The sequence below is a fragment of the Manis javanica genome, chromosome 6, assembly GCF_040802235.1.
Source record: "Manis javanica isolate MJ-LG chromosome 6, MJ_LKY, whole genome shotgun sequence".
Lineage (NCBI taxonomy): Eukaryota > Metazoa > Chordata > Mammalia > Pholidota > Manidae > Manis > Manis javanica.
In genome coordinates, this window is record NC_133161.1 from 43,987,018 (window position 1) to 44,011,183 (window position 24,166).

A 24,166-nucleotide genomic window follows, 5' to 3' on the forward strand; every position below is an offset into this window, starting at 1 on the left:
GTAGAATACAGTTTGTTCAGCAACAGTGTCTTAAAGGTGAGCTTTGGATAACAATCCCAAACCAGTTAGAATGAACCTACCTTGTAATGTGCTTAATGAACATGGCTTTCACTCTCCACAAACAGCATTCCACCCTTTATAAGACCTGGAAGTTCAAATTATATTACCTTTCAAACTTTGTACTATCAGGTTGAGAAACTACTCTTGCCTTTTATAGAAATCTTCTGTTTCAGTTGTAGCATGGGCTCATTCCTAGTTATTCTCACACGTATACATCAAATTAAAGTGAAAGTGATAGTTTCTAGGCAGTGGTTTTATTAGAGTCCCGGACTCTGTGAATCGAATCTCTCTGGAGACATCATATTGAATGCTAAGCTTTCCTTTGAATGGTTTGGTTATAATACTATGGAAGAACAAATACTGGGTAATCAGTTTGAGGAGTAATAAGAAATTTGAACACAACTCCTCACACATCTGTTAAAAAGGAAGCAGCCCCTTTGGCTTTCAACTCTAAGCCATTTGGTTTTCTTTATTCATGTGCAGGAAATCAGTTCTCAAATCTTTCCTTTTAAGCTCATTCAAATAATTCACTCCAACTGTCTTATTACATGATATCTGGGAAGCACACATGTGCAGTGTTTTGCCAAATTTTCTATGCAAATGGAAACCACCTATCTAATAAATATTCCCTCCCTGAATGATTGTGACTAAGATGTGAATTACACAGACATAAAATAGATCTCAAAATGATAGTCTTCAAGCCAGTTGTTGTGGGTAAGATTTGTTCAAACACCAGAGGCTCTTTGCCAAACATCATTAGACTCATGTCAAGGTAACACAAGCCAGAAAATGAACAGTAGGTGATAATGGTATTAGTTATAAGGATAGCAACTGGACACCCAGCCCACCCTGCATTCAGTGACTCAGCCTACCTGAATTCCTGTAGCATAAAGGCCCAGAACAAGCCAAGTCCCAAATGTTTAACATGGAATCTTGAATCTTGTTGCATTTTTGTATCATGCTGCAAATATCTGTTATAATTTTCTCATGTGGGCATTGTGGTTTGAATTTTATTACCTTTATTAAGCCCCTTTTAACTGAATTGTCTCCAAATGGTAAAATAATTAAACAGGGTTTTGTGTTTTGTTTTGTTTTGTTTTAGCAGGGAGGGGTGATTAAATAGATATTATGTTCTATTGTCCAAGTAAGTGTAAAGCTTGATTGCTTAATGAACAGGATTCTTGATCCTACAGGGCAGTAAATAGGGTATGTTATATAAAGAAGAGACATTTTCTAATGTCTATCCCTTTCTCCATCTATAACTCCAGCCTTCCACTGCTTCAGCAGGGCCTGGTATGTCCATATACTTACAAATTTGTACACAAATTTGGGCATGAACAACTTTGTATTTTAATTTCATTGGTGGACTAACATGACATCAATCATTGTCACTGCTTTGGTATCATCAGAATTTAGATCACTTGACTTTACTTGTGCTATCTTAGCCCAAAATCTTTACCAGGACTAAATCTAATTCTTGGTGGTACAAAGTGGAAAATAATTTGATCAATTTCATTTACCCCTTACCCTTTAATCATCAAAGCTCCTACTTTAGAAAATTTACAAAATGATATGCAGATCATTAGATGCACTGATTTTGAAAATCTATTTAGTAACAACCAGATATATTTTGAACATTTCTTTTTAATGGATCCAATTAACTTATATGATGACAAGAGGTAGTCAGCTTAACTATTTTAATGCTTTTATCTCTGATACAACTCCTGGTAAACAATGGTGACCAGCTCTATTTGATTTTTGAGAGGGTATATCCAAGTACAACTCAGTGCCCAGTGTGATCAAACCCACTTCGAAATTTCAACATCATATGCATTCAGAAAGAAACCCAATGAAAATTGGACCAGAATTGGTTATTTCCAAATTCCAGTGAACAGAGGCATCCATAGAGAGAAGGAGTGTGTGCTGAAAGAGTAATTTATATCTTGGTGTAATGAGCACATTATAGTTGTACATTATCTCTGTCAGGCTACTGAGGTACTGTTTAGTATCCTGCAGCACTAATTGCTTAGCAGACTTCAAAGAATGAATGTCCTTTGAAAATACCTTGCTTACTCTTAGGGAGAAATGCACCAACATAAAAAATCTGGACCTCTGAGCCAAGATTCTCTCAGGGTCTAAAGTTTTACAGTGTCATTGGGAGACTTGTAGGGTTCCACACAAATGAATTATTTTCAACGTGTTTCTAGTCATGGTTGAAACAGCATAGCCTTTTGGACCTGCCATGATTTTTTATAGTTGCCCAAAAACATGAACTTGCTCTTTGCTTTTACTCCACTACATTAACAGAGATATAAGATATAGCCACTATTTGTGTCTCTCCTAAGATTGACTATAATTAGGCCCTGTAGGACTGTTTGCCAAGTTCCAGGGAAGGAGTTCAGCAGGAATTTCTCCTTCATTGAATACTCTGGGAATTGAAATGTTTAAAGATGTTGGTTCATGAAATTTAAAAGTCAGTTGTGATAAGTGAAAAGAGTAGATAAAAGACAGTTTATGGATATGTGCTTCTGTCAAAGGGGCTAACAGGAATTAGATGTACCCTTCCATCTAAAACAATAATAAAAAAAGACAACTACATGGAAGAATGTCTCCTAAGATACTGGACATCAAGAAAGGAAGGAAAGTGATCTCCAAGAGATAGGAAACAAATGAAATGAGCCCTACACCTGCCTTGCTTACTGCCTCGAGAGGGTTTCCTGGCAGCATAGGGAGGGGTATCCCAGGCAGACCTGATGGACTCCTTGAGTTGTGGAGTTAAATAAGGATCCAGGAAGACTAAGGTGGCTTAAGTTAACAGGATAAAGTACCATAGAGGAGAGAGTTGCAGAGAGGTAGAACTCCAGGGATATGAAGAGTATTCATCAGAGTACTGATTGGCCCGTACAATGAGGAATTTACCTGAGCCAATGAAAGAACCATTCAAGAGGAATAGAAGGAACAGTCCTGATGTTCATATTTCATATAGGGCAGAAAAAGTGCCTACTCATACTAGCTAGACTTGAATATTTAATAAATTAGAGGAAATTGGGTAAAATATCATAATTGTCTTGCCTTAGTAATGGGAAAATAATTAGTTGTAAGATAAATGCAGCTTTGGTCCCACCTAACAAATCTTAAAAGCAAGACATAAAAAGATCAGTGTTTCCAAATAACTGCATCCCAGAATAAAGCTCATAGATATATATAGGGATATAAAAATATCTAGTACCCAACAGAGTAAAATTCACAGTGTCTGACATCCAATCAAAAATTACTGGATATGCAATGAAGCAAGAAAATACTATTCATAATACAAGAAAAAACCCAAACAATTGAAATCAACTCACTGAAACAGATGTTAGAATAGGAGACAAGAATATTAAAGCACTTATAACTATAGCCCATGTGTTTGGAAGCTGAGTAGAGATGTGAAAGATGTAAAGAACACAAAATGAAATTACAAGAGATGAAAACTACAATGTCTGAAATGAAAAAATAGCAATAGAGAATATCCAAAATGAAACAACACAGGAATTAAAAAAAGAGAAATTACTGTAAAAAGCATCAGTGAGTTGTGGGACACCTTCAAGAAGCCTAATGTATGTGTAACTGGAGTCCCTGAACTAAAGAAGAGAAAAATATTTGTGAAGTAATGGCTAGAGTTTTGCCAATTGATCATGACTGTAAAACTATAGACTTAAGAAACCCAGGAAAGCCCAAGCACAGGAAATATGAAGAAAATCACACTAAAGTGTATCATAATCAAATAACTCAAAACCAGAGATGAAAAGAAAAAATTTTTAAATATCTAGAGAAACAAATGCATGTATTTACAGATGAACAAAAGCTAAGGATAACCAGAGATTTGTCATTAGAAACATTGCAAATGAGAAGGCAGTGGAACATCTTTAATGTGCTGAAAGAAAAAAAAAATTCAACTATGAATTCCATACCCAGCAAAAATATCTTTTAGATATAAAAGCTTAAAGAATTCATCACCAATACTCCAAGAAATGTTAAAGAAATGCAGTAAGATAACTATGCCAGATGGAAATAGGGATCTGCCCAAAGGAAAGAGGATCACTAAAAATGTCAAACTAGATAGATAAATATATAAGATTTTTCATGTTACTTAAATCTCTTAAAGATAATTGACAATTTGAGCAAAATAATAATGATACTGTTTATAACATATGTAAAACAAATGTATTATAGTAGTATAAAAGCTGGAAAGGGTGAAAAGGAAGTATATTTTTGTAAAGTTCTAATATTATACATAAAGTCATATAATATCATTTGAAGGTGGCCTGAGATAAATTAAGGTGATATACTGCAAACCCTAAAGCAGTTAAATTAGATTAAAATAACAAAGCAAAGTAATCTAGCTTATAAACCAACAAAAGAGACAAAATTGAGTCATAAAATAATTAATCCAAACAAAGGTAAAAAAAAAAAGAACAGATGAGACAAATAGGAAACAAATGGTAAGATCATAGACTTAAAACTAAGCATGTCAGTTATTACATTAAAAGTAAATGGCCTAAATACCCCAATTAGGAGACAGAGATTTTTCAGATTATAAGCCCCAAGTATGTTCTACCTTAATATAAAAAGACACAAATAGCCCAAAAGTTAAAGGATGGAAATTGATGTACCAAGCTAAAACAAAGCTTGGATGGCTATATTAATATCTGACAGCATAGATGTCATAGCAAACACTATCATCAGAGATGGAAAAGTTCATTTCATGGTAAAGTCAATTTATCGACAAGATACAATAATTGTTTACAGTTATGCACCAAAATACATGAAGTGAAGTGCAAAAAAAAATTTTAGTCCATAATTTTATTTGGAGACATTAATATCCATCAATCACTGATAGAATAAATAGATGTAAAATCAACAACACTATCAACCAACTTGACATAATCTGGCATTCTTAGAACACCCAACAATAGAATACATTTACCAGATTCTGGGACAATAAGTCCCAGTAATTTAAAAGAATTTAAGTTATACAGGTCACAATGGATTTAAATTGGCTTAAGTATGTCCATATTATTTTATTCTTTTAATGTCTGTAGAGTCTGTAGTGACATTATCTCTGTAATTATTTATATTGGTCATTTGTGTTTTGTTTCTTTTTTTTCTGACCAGTTTGCCTAGATTTTAATAAGCTTTATTAATCATTGGCATTAATATTTCCCATTGTTTTTGTTTTTTTTATTTCATTGATTTCTGACCTTTGTTATTTTCTGTCTTCTGCTTGCTTTGGGGTTTAGTTTGCCTCATTTTTCTAGTTTCTTAAATGGAAGTTAATGTCATTGATTTGAAGTCTTTTATTTTTCTTTTCTAATGTAGGCATTTAGTGCTATAAATTTCTATGAACTGCTTTAGTAGCATGCCATGAGTTTCAATATGTTGAATTTTTGTTGATATTTAGCTCAAAATACTTTCTAATTTCCATTTTAATTTCTACATTGACCCAAGGGTTATTTAGAAGTATATTGTTTAGTTTCCAAACATTTAGCAATTTTCCAGAGGTCGTTGAAATGTAAGTTATCTCCAAATTGATCTGTAGATTACATGCAAGCCCAATTAAATCCTAGTAGGCTTTTTTGGTAGAAATTGACAAGCTGATTCTAAAATTTATATGGAAATGCAAAGTACCCAGAATAGACATAGGAACTAGGAAAAATGAAGGAAAAAGTGAGGGGACTAAACAGTAGGCCTGGTTTCAAGACTTATTATATAGCTATAATAACCAAAGCAGCATGGTATTAGCATCAAGAGAGGCAAATGGGTCAATGAAATAGAAGACAGAGTCCAGAAATAGATCCACATAGTATGTGGACAATATATTTTTGACAAGGGCATTCTATGGAGTAAGGATTGTCATCAGTAAGTGGTGATGGAACAATTGGGTATTGATACATAAAATAATGATCGTCTGTCTATATTTCACATCACATACAAACATGACTTAAAACAGATAAAAAGCCTAAATTTAAAATGTAAAACTATAGAACTTCTGGTAGAGAAAATGGGAGAAACTCTTCATGATCTTGGTCAGTTCTCTTGCTCAGTGAGGAAATGGTATTCTTTGTAGTCACTTTTTCTGTGTATTTCTCAAGCTGCTCATGTTCTTCTCTGTAGAATCTCAGTACAGGAGAAATGAAACAATAGAGCTAATATTCTTTTTAGTTTTCAAAGAAAAACTCATTGTGACTTGAAAGTTTATTGGGTGCATTAGAGGAATTTGCCTGCGATTTGATTCTGCAAATGACTGGTTATCTTATGACCTTGACTTGCTACAGGGCTCATAAGAGTCAACTGAAGAAATAAATGTGCTTTTTCCTGTTTTCTTTCTAGCTGAGTCTATCAACTTAGTTTGGAAGAGGGGAAAATACGTGGAATGGATGACTTTGAGTTTGTTAGATGTCTTTTGTCTTACTATAATAGATGTACCAAGTTGTTAATAAAAATAGTTGAAAAATAGTCTGAACCTTTACATTTGAGTTGTAATTAGTATTATTACTTTTCATCTAGAGTTGAAAAATTTTTGTTAGTTGCCTAAAGAGGGAAGCATCATGATTTACTCTGCAGTGGAGTTGGTAGGAAGAGATAGATGGGGTATGTGCCCTGCTCTGCAAATAGAAAGAGGAAAACTCAAACAGTAGTGTACAGGGATAAGTGAGACACATGTCTGTCTTTACAACAGAGAGGGTTTCTGATTTATGTTCACATCCAGAGATTTGAAAAGCCACAAACACACTGACATATTTGCATTATTCAGGAAGCATGCATTCATTGAGGCCATCATCAGTTTTAAAATCTGTGTAGGCACCTGTATCCCAATATTCTTATTTCAGGGAATCATATTCATCTTATTTTCTTTTCCAAATCTTTCCGTCCATGCTACTCAGGACAGTGGTGTTAGGCTGTCTTTATACACCAGAATAAAGAACTGCCCTATTTCAGACCGATCAAAACAGTGACTTGTATCTGGTGGCTTCTTTTATCACCTCCATGTTCCCACCTCTGCCATTTCTTTCCACAGGGCTTCTTGCTATCACTTGTAGCTGATGCTGGCTGTACATTGGTACACACAGAGCCATAGAAACACTTGAATGCATTTACTCATCTTGAGCATAATCATATTTGAATCAATCTCATAGACTCTAGACATGGGGACCTTATAGGGCATTTGTATTCATTTAATATTTTCCCCTATTTTTGAAAGACTAAGTTGTTTCTAAGCAACTGTCAATGTGATTCATTCAGAATTCTAATGGGTTCACAAGTTTTAGAGGACAGTGGTCATAATGGCCATCTCAGTTGACATCTCTGCCCCAGTTTATGTTGCATAAGCTACCATAAGACAATTTAGTAATAGAAGAGGTTTTAGAATCTTGAGAATTCTCGGTATAGGATTTTTTGAAGTGAAATCCACTTTGTGGATCTTCATTTTGTTCTTTATGTAAGAACTGTCCTGTCTGGAAATCAAGCATTTCCTTCATTTGGGAGCTTGCCCTGTATGTGATGATATGAAATGATGCCTGCTGATTAGCAAGAAGGGCTCTAAGCCAAGGAATTCCATATTGACAGTCAATGAAGAATTGATTATGATGCAGAAGACTTGTTGGCACTAATATGAATACCAATGACCAATACACGATTTTGGCTGCCAATTTACTGATGTACAAAATGAAATATATCCTTCACGTACACTGGAATGCTCATGTCCACTGCCAGTCAGTGGTTTCTTTCCCCTGAAGGAAAACCTGCCTGGGAAGTAAAATCATATCAGGAAGTTGCTTGGCAAGCTGAGAATGTAAGGAAAATTAGTTGATGAATTGTGACTTCAAGGTATAATATCCTGATACATCTGTTTCCATCATGGGGTTGACCTGGTTAGGGGCCATTGTATGCTTTGTACCTTGACAGTGCAAGAGGCACTCCTTCAAAAAGATAGCACCTCTTTCTAGTCTCCTTTCAACCACATATTCAGCCATCAGGTTATGTTGATATCTTAAGAGTAGATAATCATTTTTGTTTATTTTTAATAATCCTTGATTGCATTTCTAGACCTTAATCTTGAGGAAATGTCTTTGTTTTTAAGGCAGATATTGTCAACCTTTTTCTTTCTGATTGTTTTTTTCTCTCACTGTAGTTACAGATTTTCATAAGCTTTACACACCTCTGAAGGTATGCCCAGACATGAACTGTGGTGGGTACAATACACCAAGGATAGTAAATAGTTCTGGGGACACTAACTGTTACCCTGGCCTTTTTTCTCACACTGGAGACAGTGCTACTATAACTAACCATGAGTCCTTTCTTATTTTAAAAATGGATGCTGTACAATTTAAGGGCTTAACTGTTTTTAGCAGTGAATGGTTTGCATTACACCTCCCCATTGATCATATCATTGAAGTCAACATCTACTGCCTTGAGGTAGTTTCTACAAATAGTTAATTAAATCGTTTGGATTTTTTACCTGTTTCCCTCCCAGAGGATATTATTTCTTAGTTCTGGGAAGATATCTCACTGTAGTCTTCTATGTATTAACAAAAAATAGTCCTATTTCTTTAATGAAGGAATTGCCCTTAACATGAGAATCCAGCATCCTTGTGGTTATTTTCCATGAGTGTACAGGGGCCTAACATCTGGAGTCCCCTGGGTGCCATTTAAGATAGGTCATCATAACAACACGTTCTGATTAATATCCCATTTCCCTTAGCCATTTGTCCATGAAAACTCCTGTGACCCATTTACTTAACAAATTTATGTGTATTAACAAATGGAGCATCAACAAAGTAAATGCTGGGGTTTAGCAAGAAGATCCATGAAATATTTGTTTTTCAAAACATTTTACATCCTTATTCTCCCAAGCAGTGTGATAACCCAGATGTCTAAGCCCCCAGTAGCTCTGTCAAAGGAGAACAGCAAAAAGTTAATAAATGGAGGTGAGAATTGCAGTATTATTTAGATGCCTGTTATTCTCATCCATCTGGATAAGACCTCACTAATTAGATTTCAAAGTTTTTGTTGCTTAAACATTTTGATTAATGACATACTTCTGTGTTATTTTCTAGTTAGCTTTTTCCATTCCTTTCTATTTAATTTTAGAAGTTCTGCTGTAGGTTGAACCAACAAGTTATTGTAAATTCAGAGATGCTGAAATTCAACATAATTGTTTTGTGAATGGATTTGAGAGAAAGCTATTAACCAATCCATGATAGGTGGGTGGGAATAGGTCAAATAGGGTGAACATGAAAAATCTCTTTGTTCCTTTTTGCTACAGATTTACACTCCTGAGAGTGTGGAAGTAAAAAGCCTGTTACACAAGGTTCTAGCATTGATGACTCATAGTGAATCAGAACAGTTAGCTGTTTTTGTTACAAACATCCATTTTAAACCAATATATTGTTTTATATAGTTTTATGTTCTGTGAATATATTTGTGCTTTTCAAGGAGGGTATGTAATAGATATCCTCGTGGTGAATTATAAAGGAACAAGGTAAGATCTCACCAATTAGATTCTACTAATTAAACATACTACTATTATCCTTTTGTAGATTTTTGTCTTATTGAAATTCACATTTGTAGTATCAAAATAGCAACTTAAACTATATGTGTGTGTGTGTGTGTGTATCTATCTATCTATATACATGTAATATGATAAAAGATTGGTGAGGTTAAAAGAAATTGTTATACTAAGGAAAACTTTTAAAGTCAATTCATGCTTTTTATATAGCTAAATTACAGTCTCTTACCAAATAACTACATAGTAGAAATATCAAATAAAACTATATTATATACTCTTTGTTAATGAGAAAAATTAATCCTTCTAAACAATTTTTCCCTCCAAATTATTGGTACATAAGCTTTCATTGTTTCCCTCTATCTTCTAGACATTTTGTTACATTCTTAATGGACCATTGTATTTTTAAAAGAGCCTGGTTTGGCACAGAAGATTATAATTTTGGAACTACTGGGGAAAATGTGATTTTTCTTTTTTTTCCCTAATAGGGGATGTTCAGAATTAAAAATAACTTCTTAGTGTTCATGAAATAATGTTTATCTGTTTTTCACCCTAGAAAATTAGATTTTGTCAGATTCTACACAAGGGGCTGGAGAAACAAGCAGTATATTTGTCAGAAGAAACTCTATTAACATTATAAAAAAATCTTTAAAATAACAGCAGCCTTTGGAATGAATATGTGCCAATATCAGGAGCTAACACTGTCTACATTGTTTGTGCCATTTCTTTTCTAGACACCCACATGCTAGGAGAGCTGTTAAAAATATAATATCAAGCAAATACTGAAGCTTCCTCTTTGTATTTATTCTTAGCATTCTTCACAGAAAAGCACCATGATTTCCAAGTGATGACATCTGTATTTCATAAGTATTAGCTCTCTCTAATATATACTATTTTTATTCTATACTCAGGAGCCACAGTGAAAACATGAGAGAAAAATGTTTTTCCTTCATTCATTTTGAATCTTTCATTGCTTTTTCTGAACTAATAAAACTGAGAAAAACATGAAGAGCAGTCAGAATGTTTCAGGTCTAAAATCTCAGCCTCACTTAACTTTTCTCTGAAAGATTTCTTTAATGTCTATGGTCTCTGGCTTCTTTTTGGCTTAAAAAATAGCAAAGACTGATCAGAAACAAAACTCTTGTATGCAGACAGCTCAACCTTCACCAGCACCAGAAGAGGGTAAGAGCTGCTGATGCCTGATTTTACTTAACTCTTAGCAGTGGGCCAGGGCCTGGGGCATGTGGAGAGTTGAGTACTTTAATTGCTTCCATAGTATTAAAGTACTAAGTTCTTAATACAGAGTAAAGCATTTAATAACTTGGGCAGTGTAGGACAGAAGAAGACAATTATTCATGTTTTAAGTTGAGAAAAAAGACCATGCCACAGAAGGGAGGAGAGAAGGCAGTAAAGTTGAAGAATAAAAGTTTAACACCATCATTATTCTCAGTGTAGCACAGATGCCATGGATCAAAAGGATAAACAGAAAAGGAGGGCAAGGGTTGGACCTAAGAACTACTATATCCTGGGTACTCTTATTCTGTTTATTGGGATAAATGGGTACATTTTAGAAGATGACTTTGTAGGCAAGGTTTCAGGAAGTTATATTCCCACAAATTTACTCTGTTGGTTCATCTGTCTGGCCATCCATGCATCAATCCATCTATCTACCCATCTATCTTAGTAGGGCTATAGCATTGATATTATATGCAGTGAAATTAATTTAGAATGATCCTACAACAATCATATCCTTTATCATTTGGAAATAAATAAAGAAACGCATGCAGAACATGCTTATGGGTATTTGATGATACCCATTTAAATAGCTATCTTGCCCCTCTGATCCAGAACAGTGAAATCTATGCCTGGATAAATCCTAACAGCAATCTGTATAATAATGTTTGTTTTTAGTATTTCCTCATTATTAAAAAACAAAACAAAACCAGGACCCACTTAAAAGCCCCATTCTATGGGACTTGAAATATCTAGAAATTATACTAGGCATTTAAAATTGGATTTGATTTTATACACATTTATTCTTCCCTAGATGTTGTTCTTGTTGTTTCCTATTTAGCTTACAATTCTTTCTGTTGCTTGCCTGTCATTTTGTTGTTTTTTGTAGAAAGTTGACTGCACTGGGAAGCAGCTATGGTAGAGTTGCTGGGACTGAAAATCTCCTATTTCTCTAAATGAAATTGTTGAAACATTCTTTGTTATTCATTCCCTTCGAGTAAATATATTTCTGTGAATTGGCAAAACATGCCCTTCAGGATTTGGAGCCCCATGACTGCCCCTCTGTGAGATGTAAGAAGTCTTTGGTCAAGGGGTGGATAAATGGATGGCACTAGCTTAGATATTTTCTTAAATTACCCCATGTTGGTGAAGATATTTTCCATTTCAGTTCATCAATTACTCTTTAGAAGGTGGATGAGTTTCACTGCTTTTTGAGGCCTCCTAAAAGCCAAAAGAGACTTACAATCACTGTAATGCAAAGCCGCTATAACAGAAATAGTCATGTATCTCAATTAAATACAGAGTAGTCTCTTACATTTTGTCTTCATGTCCTTATTTTCATATACTTTGTATATGAAATTTCAGTTTAAAATGCTTACCCAATTTTAGTTGACACTGAAAAAAATGCATAAAACCAAACAACCACAACAAAGCAAGTATAGGCCGTTTGGAGTTGAGGAGAGGAAGTGTAGAGCCAGGAGAGGAGCAGGGCTGACTTACAAGCCATGTGAAAGCTGCCTGCATAGCAGGTGCCCCTTCTCTGGGATATGAGTCCCACCAGGTAACATGCACAGTGGGGCTCTTCATAGAAAATACATATTTTTGACATATTGTATGTTGCTATTGAACAAAAATAAGCAACGTATTTATGATCGTTTAACTTTTATTTCATGCTATGAAAGTCCAGAAAAAGGGTGGCGAGAAACTTCCTACTCATCATTATGCTCTTTTCTGTCCCATCTACCTTATGCTTAGTCAGTTTACTTTCTTTCAATTGAAAAGTAATAATTTGTTGAGCATATGCTATGTGTCAGGTACTGCACTACGTGCAAGAAAAGCTATAAAGATAAAAGATATTTTCCCTGTGCTCAAGGAGTCTACAGATGGGTGGAACATCTTCTTGCAGATAGCTATGGTACTAGGTACCTTACAGTAAGTGCCCTGACATATCCATAAACACAAGTTACTCTGAGTGTGTGTAGGAAGGCAGGGGATGGTCATTCAGGTTGCAGCCCAGCTACAGAACATACGCCTCTTGTTTTACTGTTGGTTGTGTTTAATGACAATGAACATCTTAAACACACTAGCTTCCTTTGTTTATCTCTTCCTTCCATCCCTTGACTAGAAGGCTGTAGAGGGAGGATAGAGATCTATAGCCAGCTGCTTCTCATCTCACTCATAAGCAATGGCTAGAAAGAGAGATAATCTCCCCTCAGGGGCCTTTTGGTTCTACTAAGATGTTGGATGGACCTCTTTCCATCTCTGGGGCCCAGCAGTCTGCACAGCTGGCCACTGCTAACTCAGACTGCATGAAAAAGGAGGTACAGGTTCCCTGTTGGCTAATTGAGGCTCCCTAGGTATGACAGTGGTCCTTGTCAGCTGAATCTAGCATTTTTCCAACCAATTGGTCATTTATTTAAAAAATCAAACCCAAACTTAGGTCATCACAACAAAATTGGGTTCCATTTGAAGGCCCGGAGGCTTCTCCTGAAGTGCTTAGTACTGTGATGACCATCTAAAAGGAGTCTCATTACATCTGACCTCAAACTGATCATCGCAGGGCTAGAGCACTAAGGAGGGGCCTCCTCCGTAACTGCCATGTGGACCGAATTGCACACAGATTCTCAGAAACAATATACAGTTGCTAATCCTTGATTTCAACTTTTGTTTCACCTCTTTCCCTCAAGTTCCAGTGAGGCACCTGGCACCTTCTCTTGCTGATGGTGCTGGTATCAGAGTAAAGTGACTGGCCAGAAGTTTTTCTTTTCTTCTCCCAAATGGGTGAAGGTGCTAATGAAGGGTAAACAGACAGAAGATGAGAATGAAGAAAGCAACAGCAGGAGGGCTAGATCAGTGGCTCTGGGAAAATTGAGAATTGACAGTAATTACAATGAATCAGAAAGGGCTCACCCATCTCTCAACTAGTTTGGTGCCTAATTTCAACTAAGTCTTATTTAGGAGAATATGTTAGTTTTTTAAAGTGGGATGGGAACTGTTCCTTATCCCCTAATGACTCCCAACATCTCAGGGGGTGATGGTGCTTATCCATAAAGTCTAGGCCACTGCACTCCTGTCCCTTGAGAGCCCTGCTCAGGAGGGAACCCTCTGTAACTATAAGGCATGGTGGCTTGTGCAGCATGCAACATGTTTGGGAAGCAATAACATAGTGGGTTTTGTTTGTGTGTTTGCTTTTTAAAAGTTTTGTCCAAGCTCATGGAGGTTACATGGGGTAGAGCAGGCCGGGTGAAAAAATCCAGTATTGTCTGTTTGCAGGAACTCAGTCCTGCTTCCATGTTTGTTGCCTTCCTCCACCTCCTCACTCTGGGTGCTGGAGAGAACGCAGATGATTTACCCATCTGTACAATGACTTCAGTTGGGTTATTCTTGGGAGGTTTCTGAGGGTGGGGCAAGAATTCTGAGAGAGGAACATTGCTTTTGGTATGCAAATGGTTGGGATTAGATGAATCTGATTTTTTCCAATCCCACTGAGGCAAATTGACCAGCCTGGCACTCACTGTCATCTTGACTGTAAAAGAAGGTGGCTTAATATCCATATTGCATGAACCAAATGTTTCAATTTGTTTTAAAAACAACTATTAAGGTTTTGAATGTAACCAGTGTTTAAAATGCTCCAATGAGATTTTCCCTTTATGCACAGAACAAACCATGCTGCGTAAAGGAGACCCCAATGACAGGTATCGAAATGTTTGCCTGCCACCCCCTTTCTTTTCCCCTTAGATTTTCTTCTCTTCAGTCAGACCTGGAGGGTGGAGAAGGGGGGGAAAGGCAGCATTGACACTTTTCTTTTTCTTTTTCTTTTTTTCAGATTCAGAAGAGTAAGAGCACCTCATATACAATAAAAGAGGCTGCCAATGTCTTGCATCATTTTAGCTGAGCTTCATTCTCCTTCTTCCACAAAGACCCATATCTGGGGAAGGTGTACAGCTTTCAGAAACAAGCCCCCACCCCACACACCTTGGCCTTCTCTTGTGCCATCTCCTCCCAGGAGATGATGACTCCCTGGGAGCTGGTTTGAGGTCTTAGAACTCTGGGAGATTTTCCCCCATGTACACAAAACAACTTGAGATTTTTGCACAAACAGAAACAAAACATGAAGGGACTTCCTCAAAATCCTTTGCTAATGTCCTGACTTTCAAGGCACGTGTCGGGCTTGATGAGGACGGACATCCTGGATATGCTGAGAGAGGCCTGAAAAAGCCACCCACAGAGTTATTGCCATTTTATTACTGTCAATGCCATTACTTTAAATTGGTATTTTTGGACGGGCTGCTGACGGTGGCTACAGCCATGCTGGCCTTCATCCCAGTGGACGCGATGCTTCCGGTCTCTGGTTGGTCCTTTTCTGAGTCAGGAACATTCTTTTTCTCCAGTTTCCTTTCAGACATAAAAACTGTTCATATGCCTTTCTTTCCATTTATATAATATGAAATTCTCTCTCTCTCTTCTCTTTTTTTTTTTAAACAAGGAGATTGTCCTCCAGGACTCTTCATTTGATGCTTAATTTATCTGTGCATTCATTAATATAAACCTGAGTGTTTTAGCTGATGACCATACTGTTCAGGGGGAGCCCATTTTCTTCATGGGAAAGCATCCATAACTAAGGGGTCACTAAAATGTTTACCACCGGCTGTCCTCTTGTTTTGGATATCTATAGTTTGACTTAATTATTCTTGTTTCTATTCAGGGAAGTGCTAAGGGAATTAGTATCAGGGAGATATGTCAGATAATTCATCTTAGTCCTGAAAAATACCAGATAGGAGATGATTAATAGCATGAATCCAAAGGAAGGATAGTAGATGTAGCATCGGAAGAGAATAAAGATACAGCCCCCAGAACCAATTCAAAAGTGGGATCCATTGAAGTGTATTTAATGTGTAATTTCATGGGTCCAAATGGTGTGATTCGGATGAAACCAGTTCTTAACATGTGCTTATGGTTCACAAAGGAACCTTTGAGTCCTTCCCAGGAGAAATCACATGACTCTGCTGGTGATGGGGTGGGATTAATAACTGGGAGAGAGAGTTGACAGGTTTAAGTGTATTCCCCACTGCAGATTTAATTTCTATGTTAAAAACTCACAAAAATAAGCACTTAAGTCTTCTCATTTCTAGTAAAATGTTGCTATTTCTTCAGACAGAAAGGAGACTATGTATGTTGTCACTGCAGTTTTCTCCAACAGAAAGATCTGAAGAACTCTGTCGTGTAGAATGCACAGTCAAACCGAGTTTGAACAGGGTTGTTTGGTCAGTTTTACATTTTGCCTCATAATAACACATATTCTTCTGTTCCTCCCCTATTTTCCTAACAGTGACTGCTGTAATAATGTGGTCACAGAATCAAATCAGGGGCCTGCCAGGTCAAGTAAATGATTAAGCAAGCCATGTAAATCATAGTCATTTACTGTGACAAATGGCACTTCATAATGAGCTTTTGTATCAGCAAGGCAGTTAGGATCAGTAAGAACTGTGAGGAATTGGAGACAGTGTCTACTGTTGAAAGCAAGAAGTTGCTAGTCAGCTATGGGATTAGTGCTTTGTAGGAAAGGGGGTTCTGGATAGCTAGGATTTTATATAAACACTCTTGAAATTTTCAAATATTGGTAACTAGTTGAGAAACTTACAAACACTGTGCTGGTCAAAGAAAACATGCCTGTAGCCTGCATTTAATCCACAGGATATCAGTTTGCAAACTGTGCTCTTTGAGGTGGTATGGTTTTGTACAGGAATAAAACACAACCAGTGCATGTCAGTTCTTGACCTTGGAACCTGAACCTTTTACCTCATTTCTATTCTGTATATTTGTATGTAGAGCTTTGCACTCAGTCAAAATAGAAAGCCTACAGCTTCCCTTTTATACTTTAACAAGGAAGACTAAACAATATTTGAAAAAGAAACAGGAATATAGCCATTTTTTCTGGTACCAATAAAGATGGAAGTGTTTTTCATTTGCTCTAAATCATTAATTAGCTCAAAAAGAATGGGAAGAGAATTTCAATCTGTAAAGAACTGCTTGGAACTCTCAATGTGAAAACAATAGCTCCATATAACTCTTAGTTTTAAATTGTTTGAAGGGACATTGAGTAAAAATGCAAAATTATCTAATTTTTAAACACATAAAACAATGTAGCATTGTGCTATAGATTGATACTAGAGTTGATAAAACATTAAAATAACGATCCCAAGTCTACATTGACGGGAAGAACAGTATTTTCAAAGCTCTAGCTCATTTTCTTTGGTCTTTGCATTTTCTTGAAACAGCTTCCAAGAGAGCAGTGATATGGGACACACATGTTTCCATTGCATGGATTATGTCATTTTATCTGTGTTACATTGTCACATAGAAAGCAAGGGCTTACACACATGAATTAAGAATTGAGTGGTATATGGGGAATGCGGTAGGGACATTTCCACCATTTACAAATTCCAAGTTCTACACATACCTGGGGGGAAAGTGATAAATGGAGTTGGCCCTTGAGTTTGGGTCCCCACGTCACCAAATACCTTTACATCCAAGTTTTGTTGATGTGGTGTGCTTGGGTGGCCTAATGACCCACCCCAGGGAGGTCTTTGTTCCATCTTTTATTCATGCCAACCTTCCTTAAGTTATGAGCCCTAATAGGTTATGGCAGCAGGCAAGAGACTCATTTCTAACCCATTAAACTGAAATGGATTTTCTTCAATTGTCCATTCCACTCTTGGAGCTTTTAAAAACTATTGAAAACATCTGACAGGATCCGATGAAGGTCCTGATAGACTTAACAGTAAAATGGTATCTGAACACCTGAGAGCTGAAGAATAATGTAGTGTACTAGTTTATTTCCTTTGTGGAATTAAAGCCATTGTATTATCTTTTCTGCCTGGAACCTTGCCTTTAATAAATGTGAAATCTAAAAAGTAAAGAGCAATATTATCACAGGATGTGAGACAGAGAGCGGACAAAAAGATGGAGACCAATTTTGTAATCCATATTTTGAGAGTAAGGACACTGGTCTTAGTATCACTTCTATTATGGATCACTTTTGTAGATGACATATAGATAGATAAATAGGCAGAATATATATTTTCTTCTTAACAGTTGAGCAGAGATTTACATGATAGAAATAACTTCATCACATTCACCATGGAGTATGGGGGAAAACAAAAGGAAAAAAATCACAAAATCTTTCTCTTATGATGAGATAGATAAGATTCTGAGATTAAAGCCTATGTATGTACTATTATGTCCCAAATGATGGGGATTTAGGGAATCCAGGCAGCACTTTTTTTTTTCCAGTTGGGAACTTCCTTCTGATTCTGAGATCCCCATCCATCCCAGTGGGGGCTGCAGCACTGGCCCCCCCACAATGCCGGAGACACAGTCAGCATTCAGGAAACACATGCAGAATTGTCTGGCTGAGTTCCACTGTCCACCTATGAGTACACACAAAGCTCAAATATACCTGAAAAATTTATCCAACATCTTCAATATGACAAGCACATTGCTAAAGACTTCTATTCTAAGTATATGTGGACACCCCCTACCTAGAGTGACACAAATAACTTATTATAAGGGATGGGAAATTGTAGGTAGTTTGGGGAAAATTTTCAGAGCCAAGTTTATTAACAAATTACAAATAAAAACTTCTTTATTGTCCTTGGATTTAAGAAAAACAAAAGAGGATTTATCTGAAAATGCTCTTACAAAGGGGGTGATGATACCAATCTATATGAAATACCAGTGGATTTATTTATAATCCAAGTTGTAATGTTTAAACTTGAAAATGAACTCTCTTGGAGCAAATAGGAGGTTCTATATACACATGGTGGGGAACCATTGCCTGGTTGTGCTCTGCCACCGTAATAGTTGATGTAGCACTGAACCACTGCAAAATTGAATGTTAAAGAACATAACATTGCAACAATGATGTTATATTGGATCTTATGTGTGACTAAATGGAAAGTAATACTTGTAATTCATCAACAGTGATTCATGATTAAAGTCCTCATTATCACCAGTAAGAAAATGAATTTAATGAAAAAATTGTAACGAGCAGCACAATATTTCTCTGAAATCTCCCTTTGAGAACCAAGAGACACATTACCTGCCAAGACCAGATTTCAGTTGTTATGGTTTCCTCTTATCAAAGACACTGATGGGCACAGAGGTGACAATAGGATTAAAATGGTAACAGAGCTAGCTAGGGCATTAGACTGAGTTCTGTGAATGTGGGCCTACGGAGATGAGAATAATGGGAAGTCATCCTTTCCATGTCCTCGTTGGACATTTGTAAAAGACTGGATACTCCTTCAGGCAAGTCTGCAATAAGCAAGAATTGTTTTATCAAAAGAATATCTTGCTTTTACATTAAACAAGAGTGGGGTGCAGTGGGAGACCGGAACTGAAAGATTCACGAGAAACCATTTAAACATCATTAATTCCAGATTATTTAATTACCCCCACCCCACCCATTTTTCTTTAAAATATTGCAGATGTATTTAGGATGAATGCACATTTATTCTGGTTTTGTTCCCAAGTGGAAGTGGATTGACACCAGCAACGGCTGGCTTCTCTAAATTGGACAAGCCTTGATTGCCACCCACTGAACCAGGAGAAGCAGGGGGTGGCATGTGGTCCTTCCAGCTCACTCAGGGCACCCTTGCTCAGTCTCTCGTGGGAGATTCACCATCTCCATGCGTAAGTGCTGGCTGTTGCAGGCCAGTCAGTCCTCATGGAGGCCCTCAGCTTGGGTCAGCTTCAGCCACAGTTCCTGAACCTCACCCATGCATCTTCCTGGGACCTGGCTTCTGAACCTGCAGAAGCTTTTCTCTGTCCGTCAGGGCGCAGGATAACTTAAATAAATCCCATTAAAACCCAATAGCTGTGGAATGGCTTTTAAATAGATTGCCCTGGAGGCACACTGTTGTGTATAGTCTTTGCTTTTCTGTCATGATCTATCTATTTGTGGACTTCTATGTGTCCTTTTTTTTGAGTGGGTGTATGTGTGTACAGAAATAGTCACACAGCAATATGCATAGATTTATAGAAAAGCCTACAGCCATAGGTATTGTCCAGTAACTGATTCTAGAGATAGAACTGTAGAATATACAATTTTCCTTTTTTCTTCCTTTAATGATATTTTTATACATTTTTATATGCTGTAAAAATTTTTTAAAATTTTGCTCTTTTCATTTGGAGAGCTCTGTTAGGTTTTTATCAGCTCCGGTACCTGCTGTACAAGCCATATTCTTCCCTAATTTGAGTCCTCTCCCTTTTTCATACCCTTTCTTTTACCTTTCCCTTCTTACGTTCCCTCATTTTTCTACCTTTCACAGTCCTTTTGCCTCTGTCCAGGCAAGCCATTCTGCTGGTGGTATTATTTTAGCACATGGAAACAGAAAAATAATGGAAAAAACAAAAGTATCTTCTTCCAGGGTAATCAACATAAGGAAATGTTGGGTGCCAAGGTGTGGGGGGAGGGGGGCAGTGGGGAGGTGGGAGTAAGGAACAGATTGGGGAAAGGCAGTGGGAAAAAGTCACCCAAAGCAAGGTGAGCCATTCTGAGGCTAATATAAAGCTATTATTATCTTCCCTTAGTGTAGAGGACAATTTCTGCTGCCTGGGGGTTTTTCTCCTTAGGATACTATGCCCTCACCATGGGTTTACAGAAATTCTCTCCTAATAAGAACACTGGCCATATATGAAAGAATAACTCAGCTCATCTTCTCAGCCAGAGATTTTGCTGCTGTTCAGCTGGATTTGTAGGAGATGTCTGTGTTAATATCAAGAATGTATAATAAAATTCAAAAGAGGGAGACAAGCAGAATCCAAATCCCAAACCTCAATCCGAATCATGCTGTACGAATAGTTCTTTGGAGGAATAAGGAAGAGATTCCTGGATATGTTTTGAGAATGCTCTTCCAAAAGGGAAGTTGGTAAAATGGACTTGTCTGTTTTATGGCAGTGATAGAATGTACTTTCATGATGTGAAACATGCTTCTAGCAAATAAAATGCAGGTTGCAGTTTGCATTTGTATATCATAGGGCAAGACAATGGCCGTCCTTTCTAAAGAAGAGTGTTTTGTTCCCTATGATGCTGGCTTGTACTAAAACTATTCAAATACCATAGCACCACATTTCCAAATGTAAAAGTAAATCATAAGAATTCATGTAAAACAGAAATGCTACACTGCTCTCAATAAATTAAAGATGTATTTATTGTAACTCTTTATTGCACAGATGAGGCTGACAGTACTCAATGTATAATTTCCCCCCAGCATCTAGTAATGAATAAGTATTTGTATGTTCTTCTAACTACCAAATAAAAACAATGAGTTAATCTCTCAATTGAAATTTGAAAAGTGAAAAGGCTGTTTTTTCTTTTTCTCGGTGATTATCATTGTTGTCTGTGTTCTGTCCCAGATATAGGCTGTCCAAATTCACTCAACCATCTGTTTCTTTTGTATTCCTCCAAATGCCACCTAGTATCCAGGTGCCACATGCCTTTGCCTGCACACTGGAAGACATACATGGTGCAGCACGTCTCGTACAACATTTTTGAGGGATGAGGTGGGTTGGTTATGAGAAACTCCTCAGGGCCATAAGAAATGTCTGCATTCATGGAATTAAACTGGCTTTGTATATGTTCTGTTTTCTTCTGGGTATGATAGTAATGGTTTTATAATCCTGTGATGCTAGTTTTCAAATTCCAAACATATTTTTTTCTTTCTTCCTCTCTTGAAAGAGCTACCTGGGAATATTTTCTTTCTCCCTAGCCATGAACATAAGGAGTCTGACTAGGGAATAGTCTTTACCCCTGTTTGTGGGCGTTCTAGTGGTTTGCATACAGGATGATACCCAGCCTGCCTCCTTCACACCAGCCGTGAAGACAGACGCCCCTACTGGTGATGATGCGGGATACACACACACCACCCTCTTGTCTGGGCCACCTCCATGTGTTGTCCCTGTGTAGGTACTCCACTGGCTCATTACTGTCAGAGGGGACTGAGATGTGCCTCCAAAGCAGCCATGTTTGCCATACACCAGAACATGTTTCTGTTTCTTCTGAACGCAAAAACAGAACTTACTCATTTTGAAGAAAATAGAGAGGACTATGATAAAATGAAAATCACTTGGAATAATACCCTAGCGGATGATTTTTCAGTCAGTTCTTTAATGTATTTCCTTCTGGATCCTTTGCTAGGCATTTTTACACAGCTGAAGCCATGTAGTGCAATGCATTTGCTTTCATATTATGGTTTGTTCACATAACGTTGGATTGTTAAGTACTGTCCCATTTTTTAAAAACTCTGTTAATATAATTTCAGTAGCAACATAATATTTTGTTTCATGGCTCTAGCTGGTTTACTTAACCCCCTTTTCGACTATTGAACAATCAAGTTAGATGCTTTATGTAATTTTTTTGCAGTTGTAAATAACACAGCAGTGGAGCCTTTTATATATGTAAGACCTTGTTGTATTTCTGAATATCTCCCTTGGAAAAATTCCTAGATGTACAATTATTGGGTCACAGGTTATGAACATTTTTTTTCAGATTCCTCATTCCTATGCCCAATTCCAAAACATATTCAAATATTAAAATGCCATATTTAAATAGCACATACTGTTGCATATCTGAATAGCTGTTGTATTTTGGTCATTGTTCTGTGTAGTGAACACAGATCAACTTACACAATAGCAAGCATATTACTGATGGTGGTTGTATTGGGGAGGAAAAACATTATTATTAAACAGCCTGACTATGCAGTTCTAATTTATGTACTATTGGGAAATAATTCTTAGCGATGTACAGACAGGTTTGAAGTCCTCCAAACTCTTTCAGTGATTCCACATCTCTGAGCAGAGAGTGGACTTCTCTTGATGCTCTTTTTGTCAAGGCTCTTAAGGGGCAAAACTGACTATTTGTTCTAAGGCATCAGGCAATGGCTCGTTGCCCTCTGCCACACCCCAAATGGAACACACAGAAGATGGTAGATGTCCTGAGCAATGGAGATCAGAGGTGGTGGGCATCATGGAGGCCAACATCACAATGTGCTAAGAGAAAGGGATTGAAAATGCCCAATTGGCAGCTACTTGCTTTCCCTACTTCAGTCTTGCAGCATCCAGCCTGCCTGCAGGATCTGCTTCTGTTATAACATTGCTATTGCTGGACCATTACTAAGGGTGATGCTTGGCTCCTCTTAAGTCACCCTTTCCCAGAAGGCATGGACTTGTGTGTGTTAACTCTGTTTTGCAGAAGGGAAATTATTTGTTCAAGGTCAAGCTGCATCCACCCCTGGGGCTTAATGCTGACCTCATGTCCTGAGTCTTAGGTGTGTGTATCTGCCCAAGGTGCAGCCATGGCTGTCACCTGTATCACTGTCTTTTCCACACGCCTGATGAATTGGATTCATTGCCCTTTAGCTGAACCAAAGAAGGACATTAATTTAAAATATCTGAAAGCTGTTCATTTGTCAAAAGATACCTCCAGTCATACAAGCTGCAGTGATGACATTACTGCCTGGAGCTGACAGATTGGGTTGTTTACTCTTTGAATGTTCACATGCCGTGGGTCAAGGACAAGGTTAATTTATGACCTTAAAATGCTTATCTCCCAAAGATGACGTCTGAGCCAGTTTACACACACACACACAGCTTTCCTCTGAATATAAACTAATCACTAACACTACATGGCTCTGCACAGTTTGCTAAGCACTTTCTCATGTGTATTCTTCCTTGAGCCTCACAATTACATTCTGACATAGCTATTTTTACATTTTTATAGATGAAGAAAATAAAGCTCCGCAATGTCAGCCCTGATGGAGTTGTTTATTCATGTTTTCATTTTATCTACCTTATTCATAACATATTTCAGAATTTTAAAAATTACGTAAATATTGTCAAATTGTTTTAAAACCATTAAGAAAGCAGAATAAAAGCAGGGGCAAAACGTAGAGCTGGTGTAGACAGAACAACCAGGGCAGACATTAGGATGCACTCAATGCAGGCTGAACAGGCCTCCCCAGTTCCCAGCGTTAAGTCAAAGATTGGATCTGTTTCCTGGAAACCCTAAATAAAATGAAAAACTGTTTATAAGATTCACAGCATCCATGAGGAGAAAGCGCACCAGTCATTCAGAAGAAATAATGCCTCCCTTGATGGCTGAAAGGAATGTCTTCTGGAGGTAATCGCTGCATGTAGCGCCTCTCACTCAGGGCTGCTGAGCAGACTCACCTGGGAGCGTTAAAGACGCCCATGCCCGGGCCCAACTCCAAGCCAATTAAACAGCCTTTCTGAGGGAAGGTCCAGGTAGCAGCATATTTTCTTTAC

General features: G+C 37.3%; 1 protein-coding gene across 10 annotated transcripts in view; it reads left to right on the forward strand.

The window, feature by feature from the left end:
• PDE1C (phosphodiesterase 1C) overlaps positions 1–24,166 on the forward strand; it is a 462,113-nt gene that overhangs the window by 413,914 nt on the left and 24,033 nt on the right. The window contains exon 19 of one of the 10 annotated variants that reach the window (XM_037027422.2): positions 14,667–22,321. The exons of the other annotated variants lie outside the window; for them this stretch is intronic. Within the exon in view, the coding sequence (XP_036883317.2) occupies positions 14,667–14,680 (14 nt within the window). The 3' untranslated portion in view covers positions 14,681–22,321. Of the gene's footprint in view, positions 1–14,666; positions 22,322–24,166 lie in introns of those variants that run through there. 10 annotated transcript variants of the gene reach the window in all.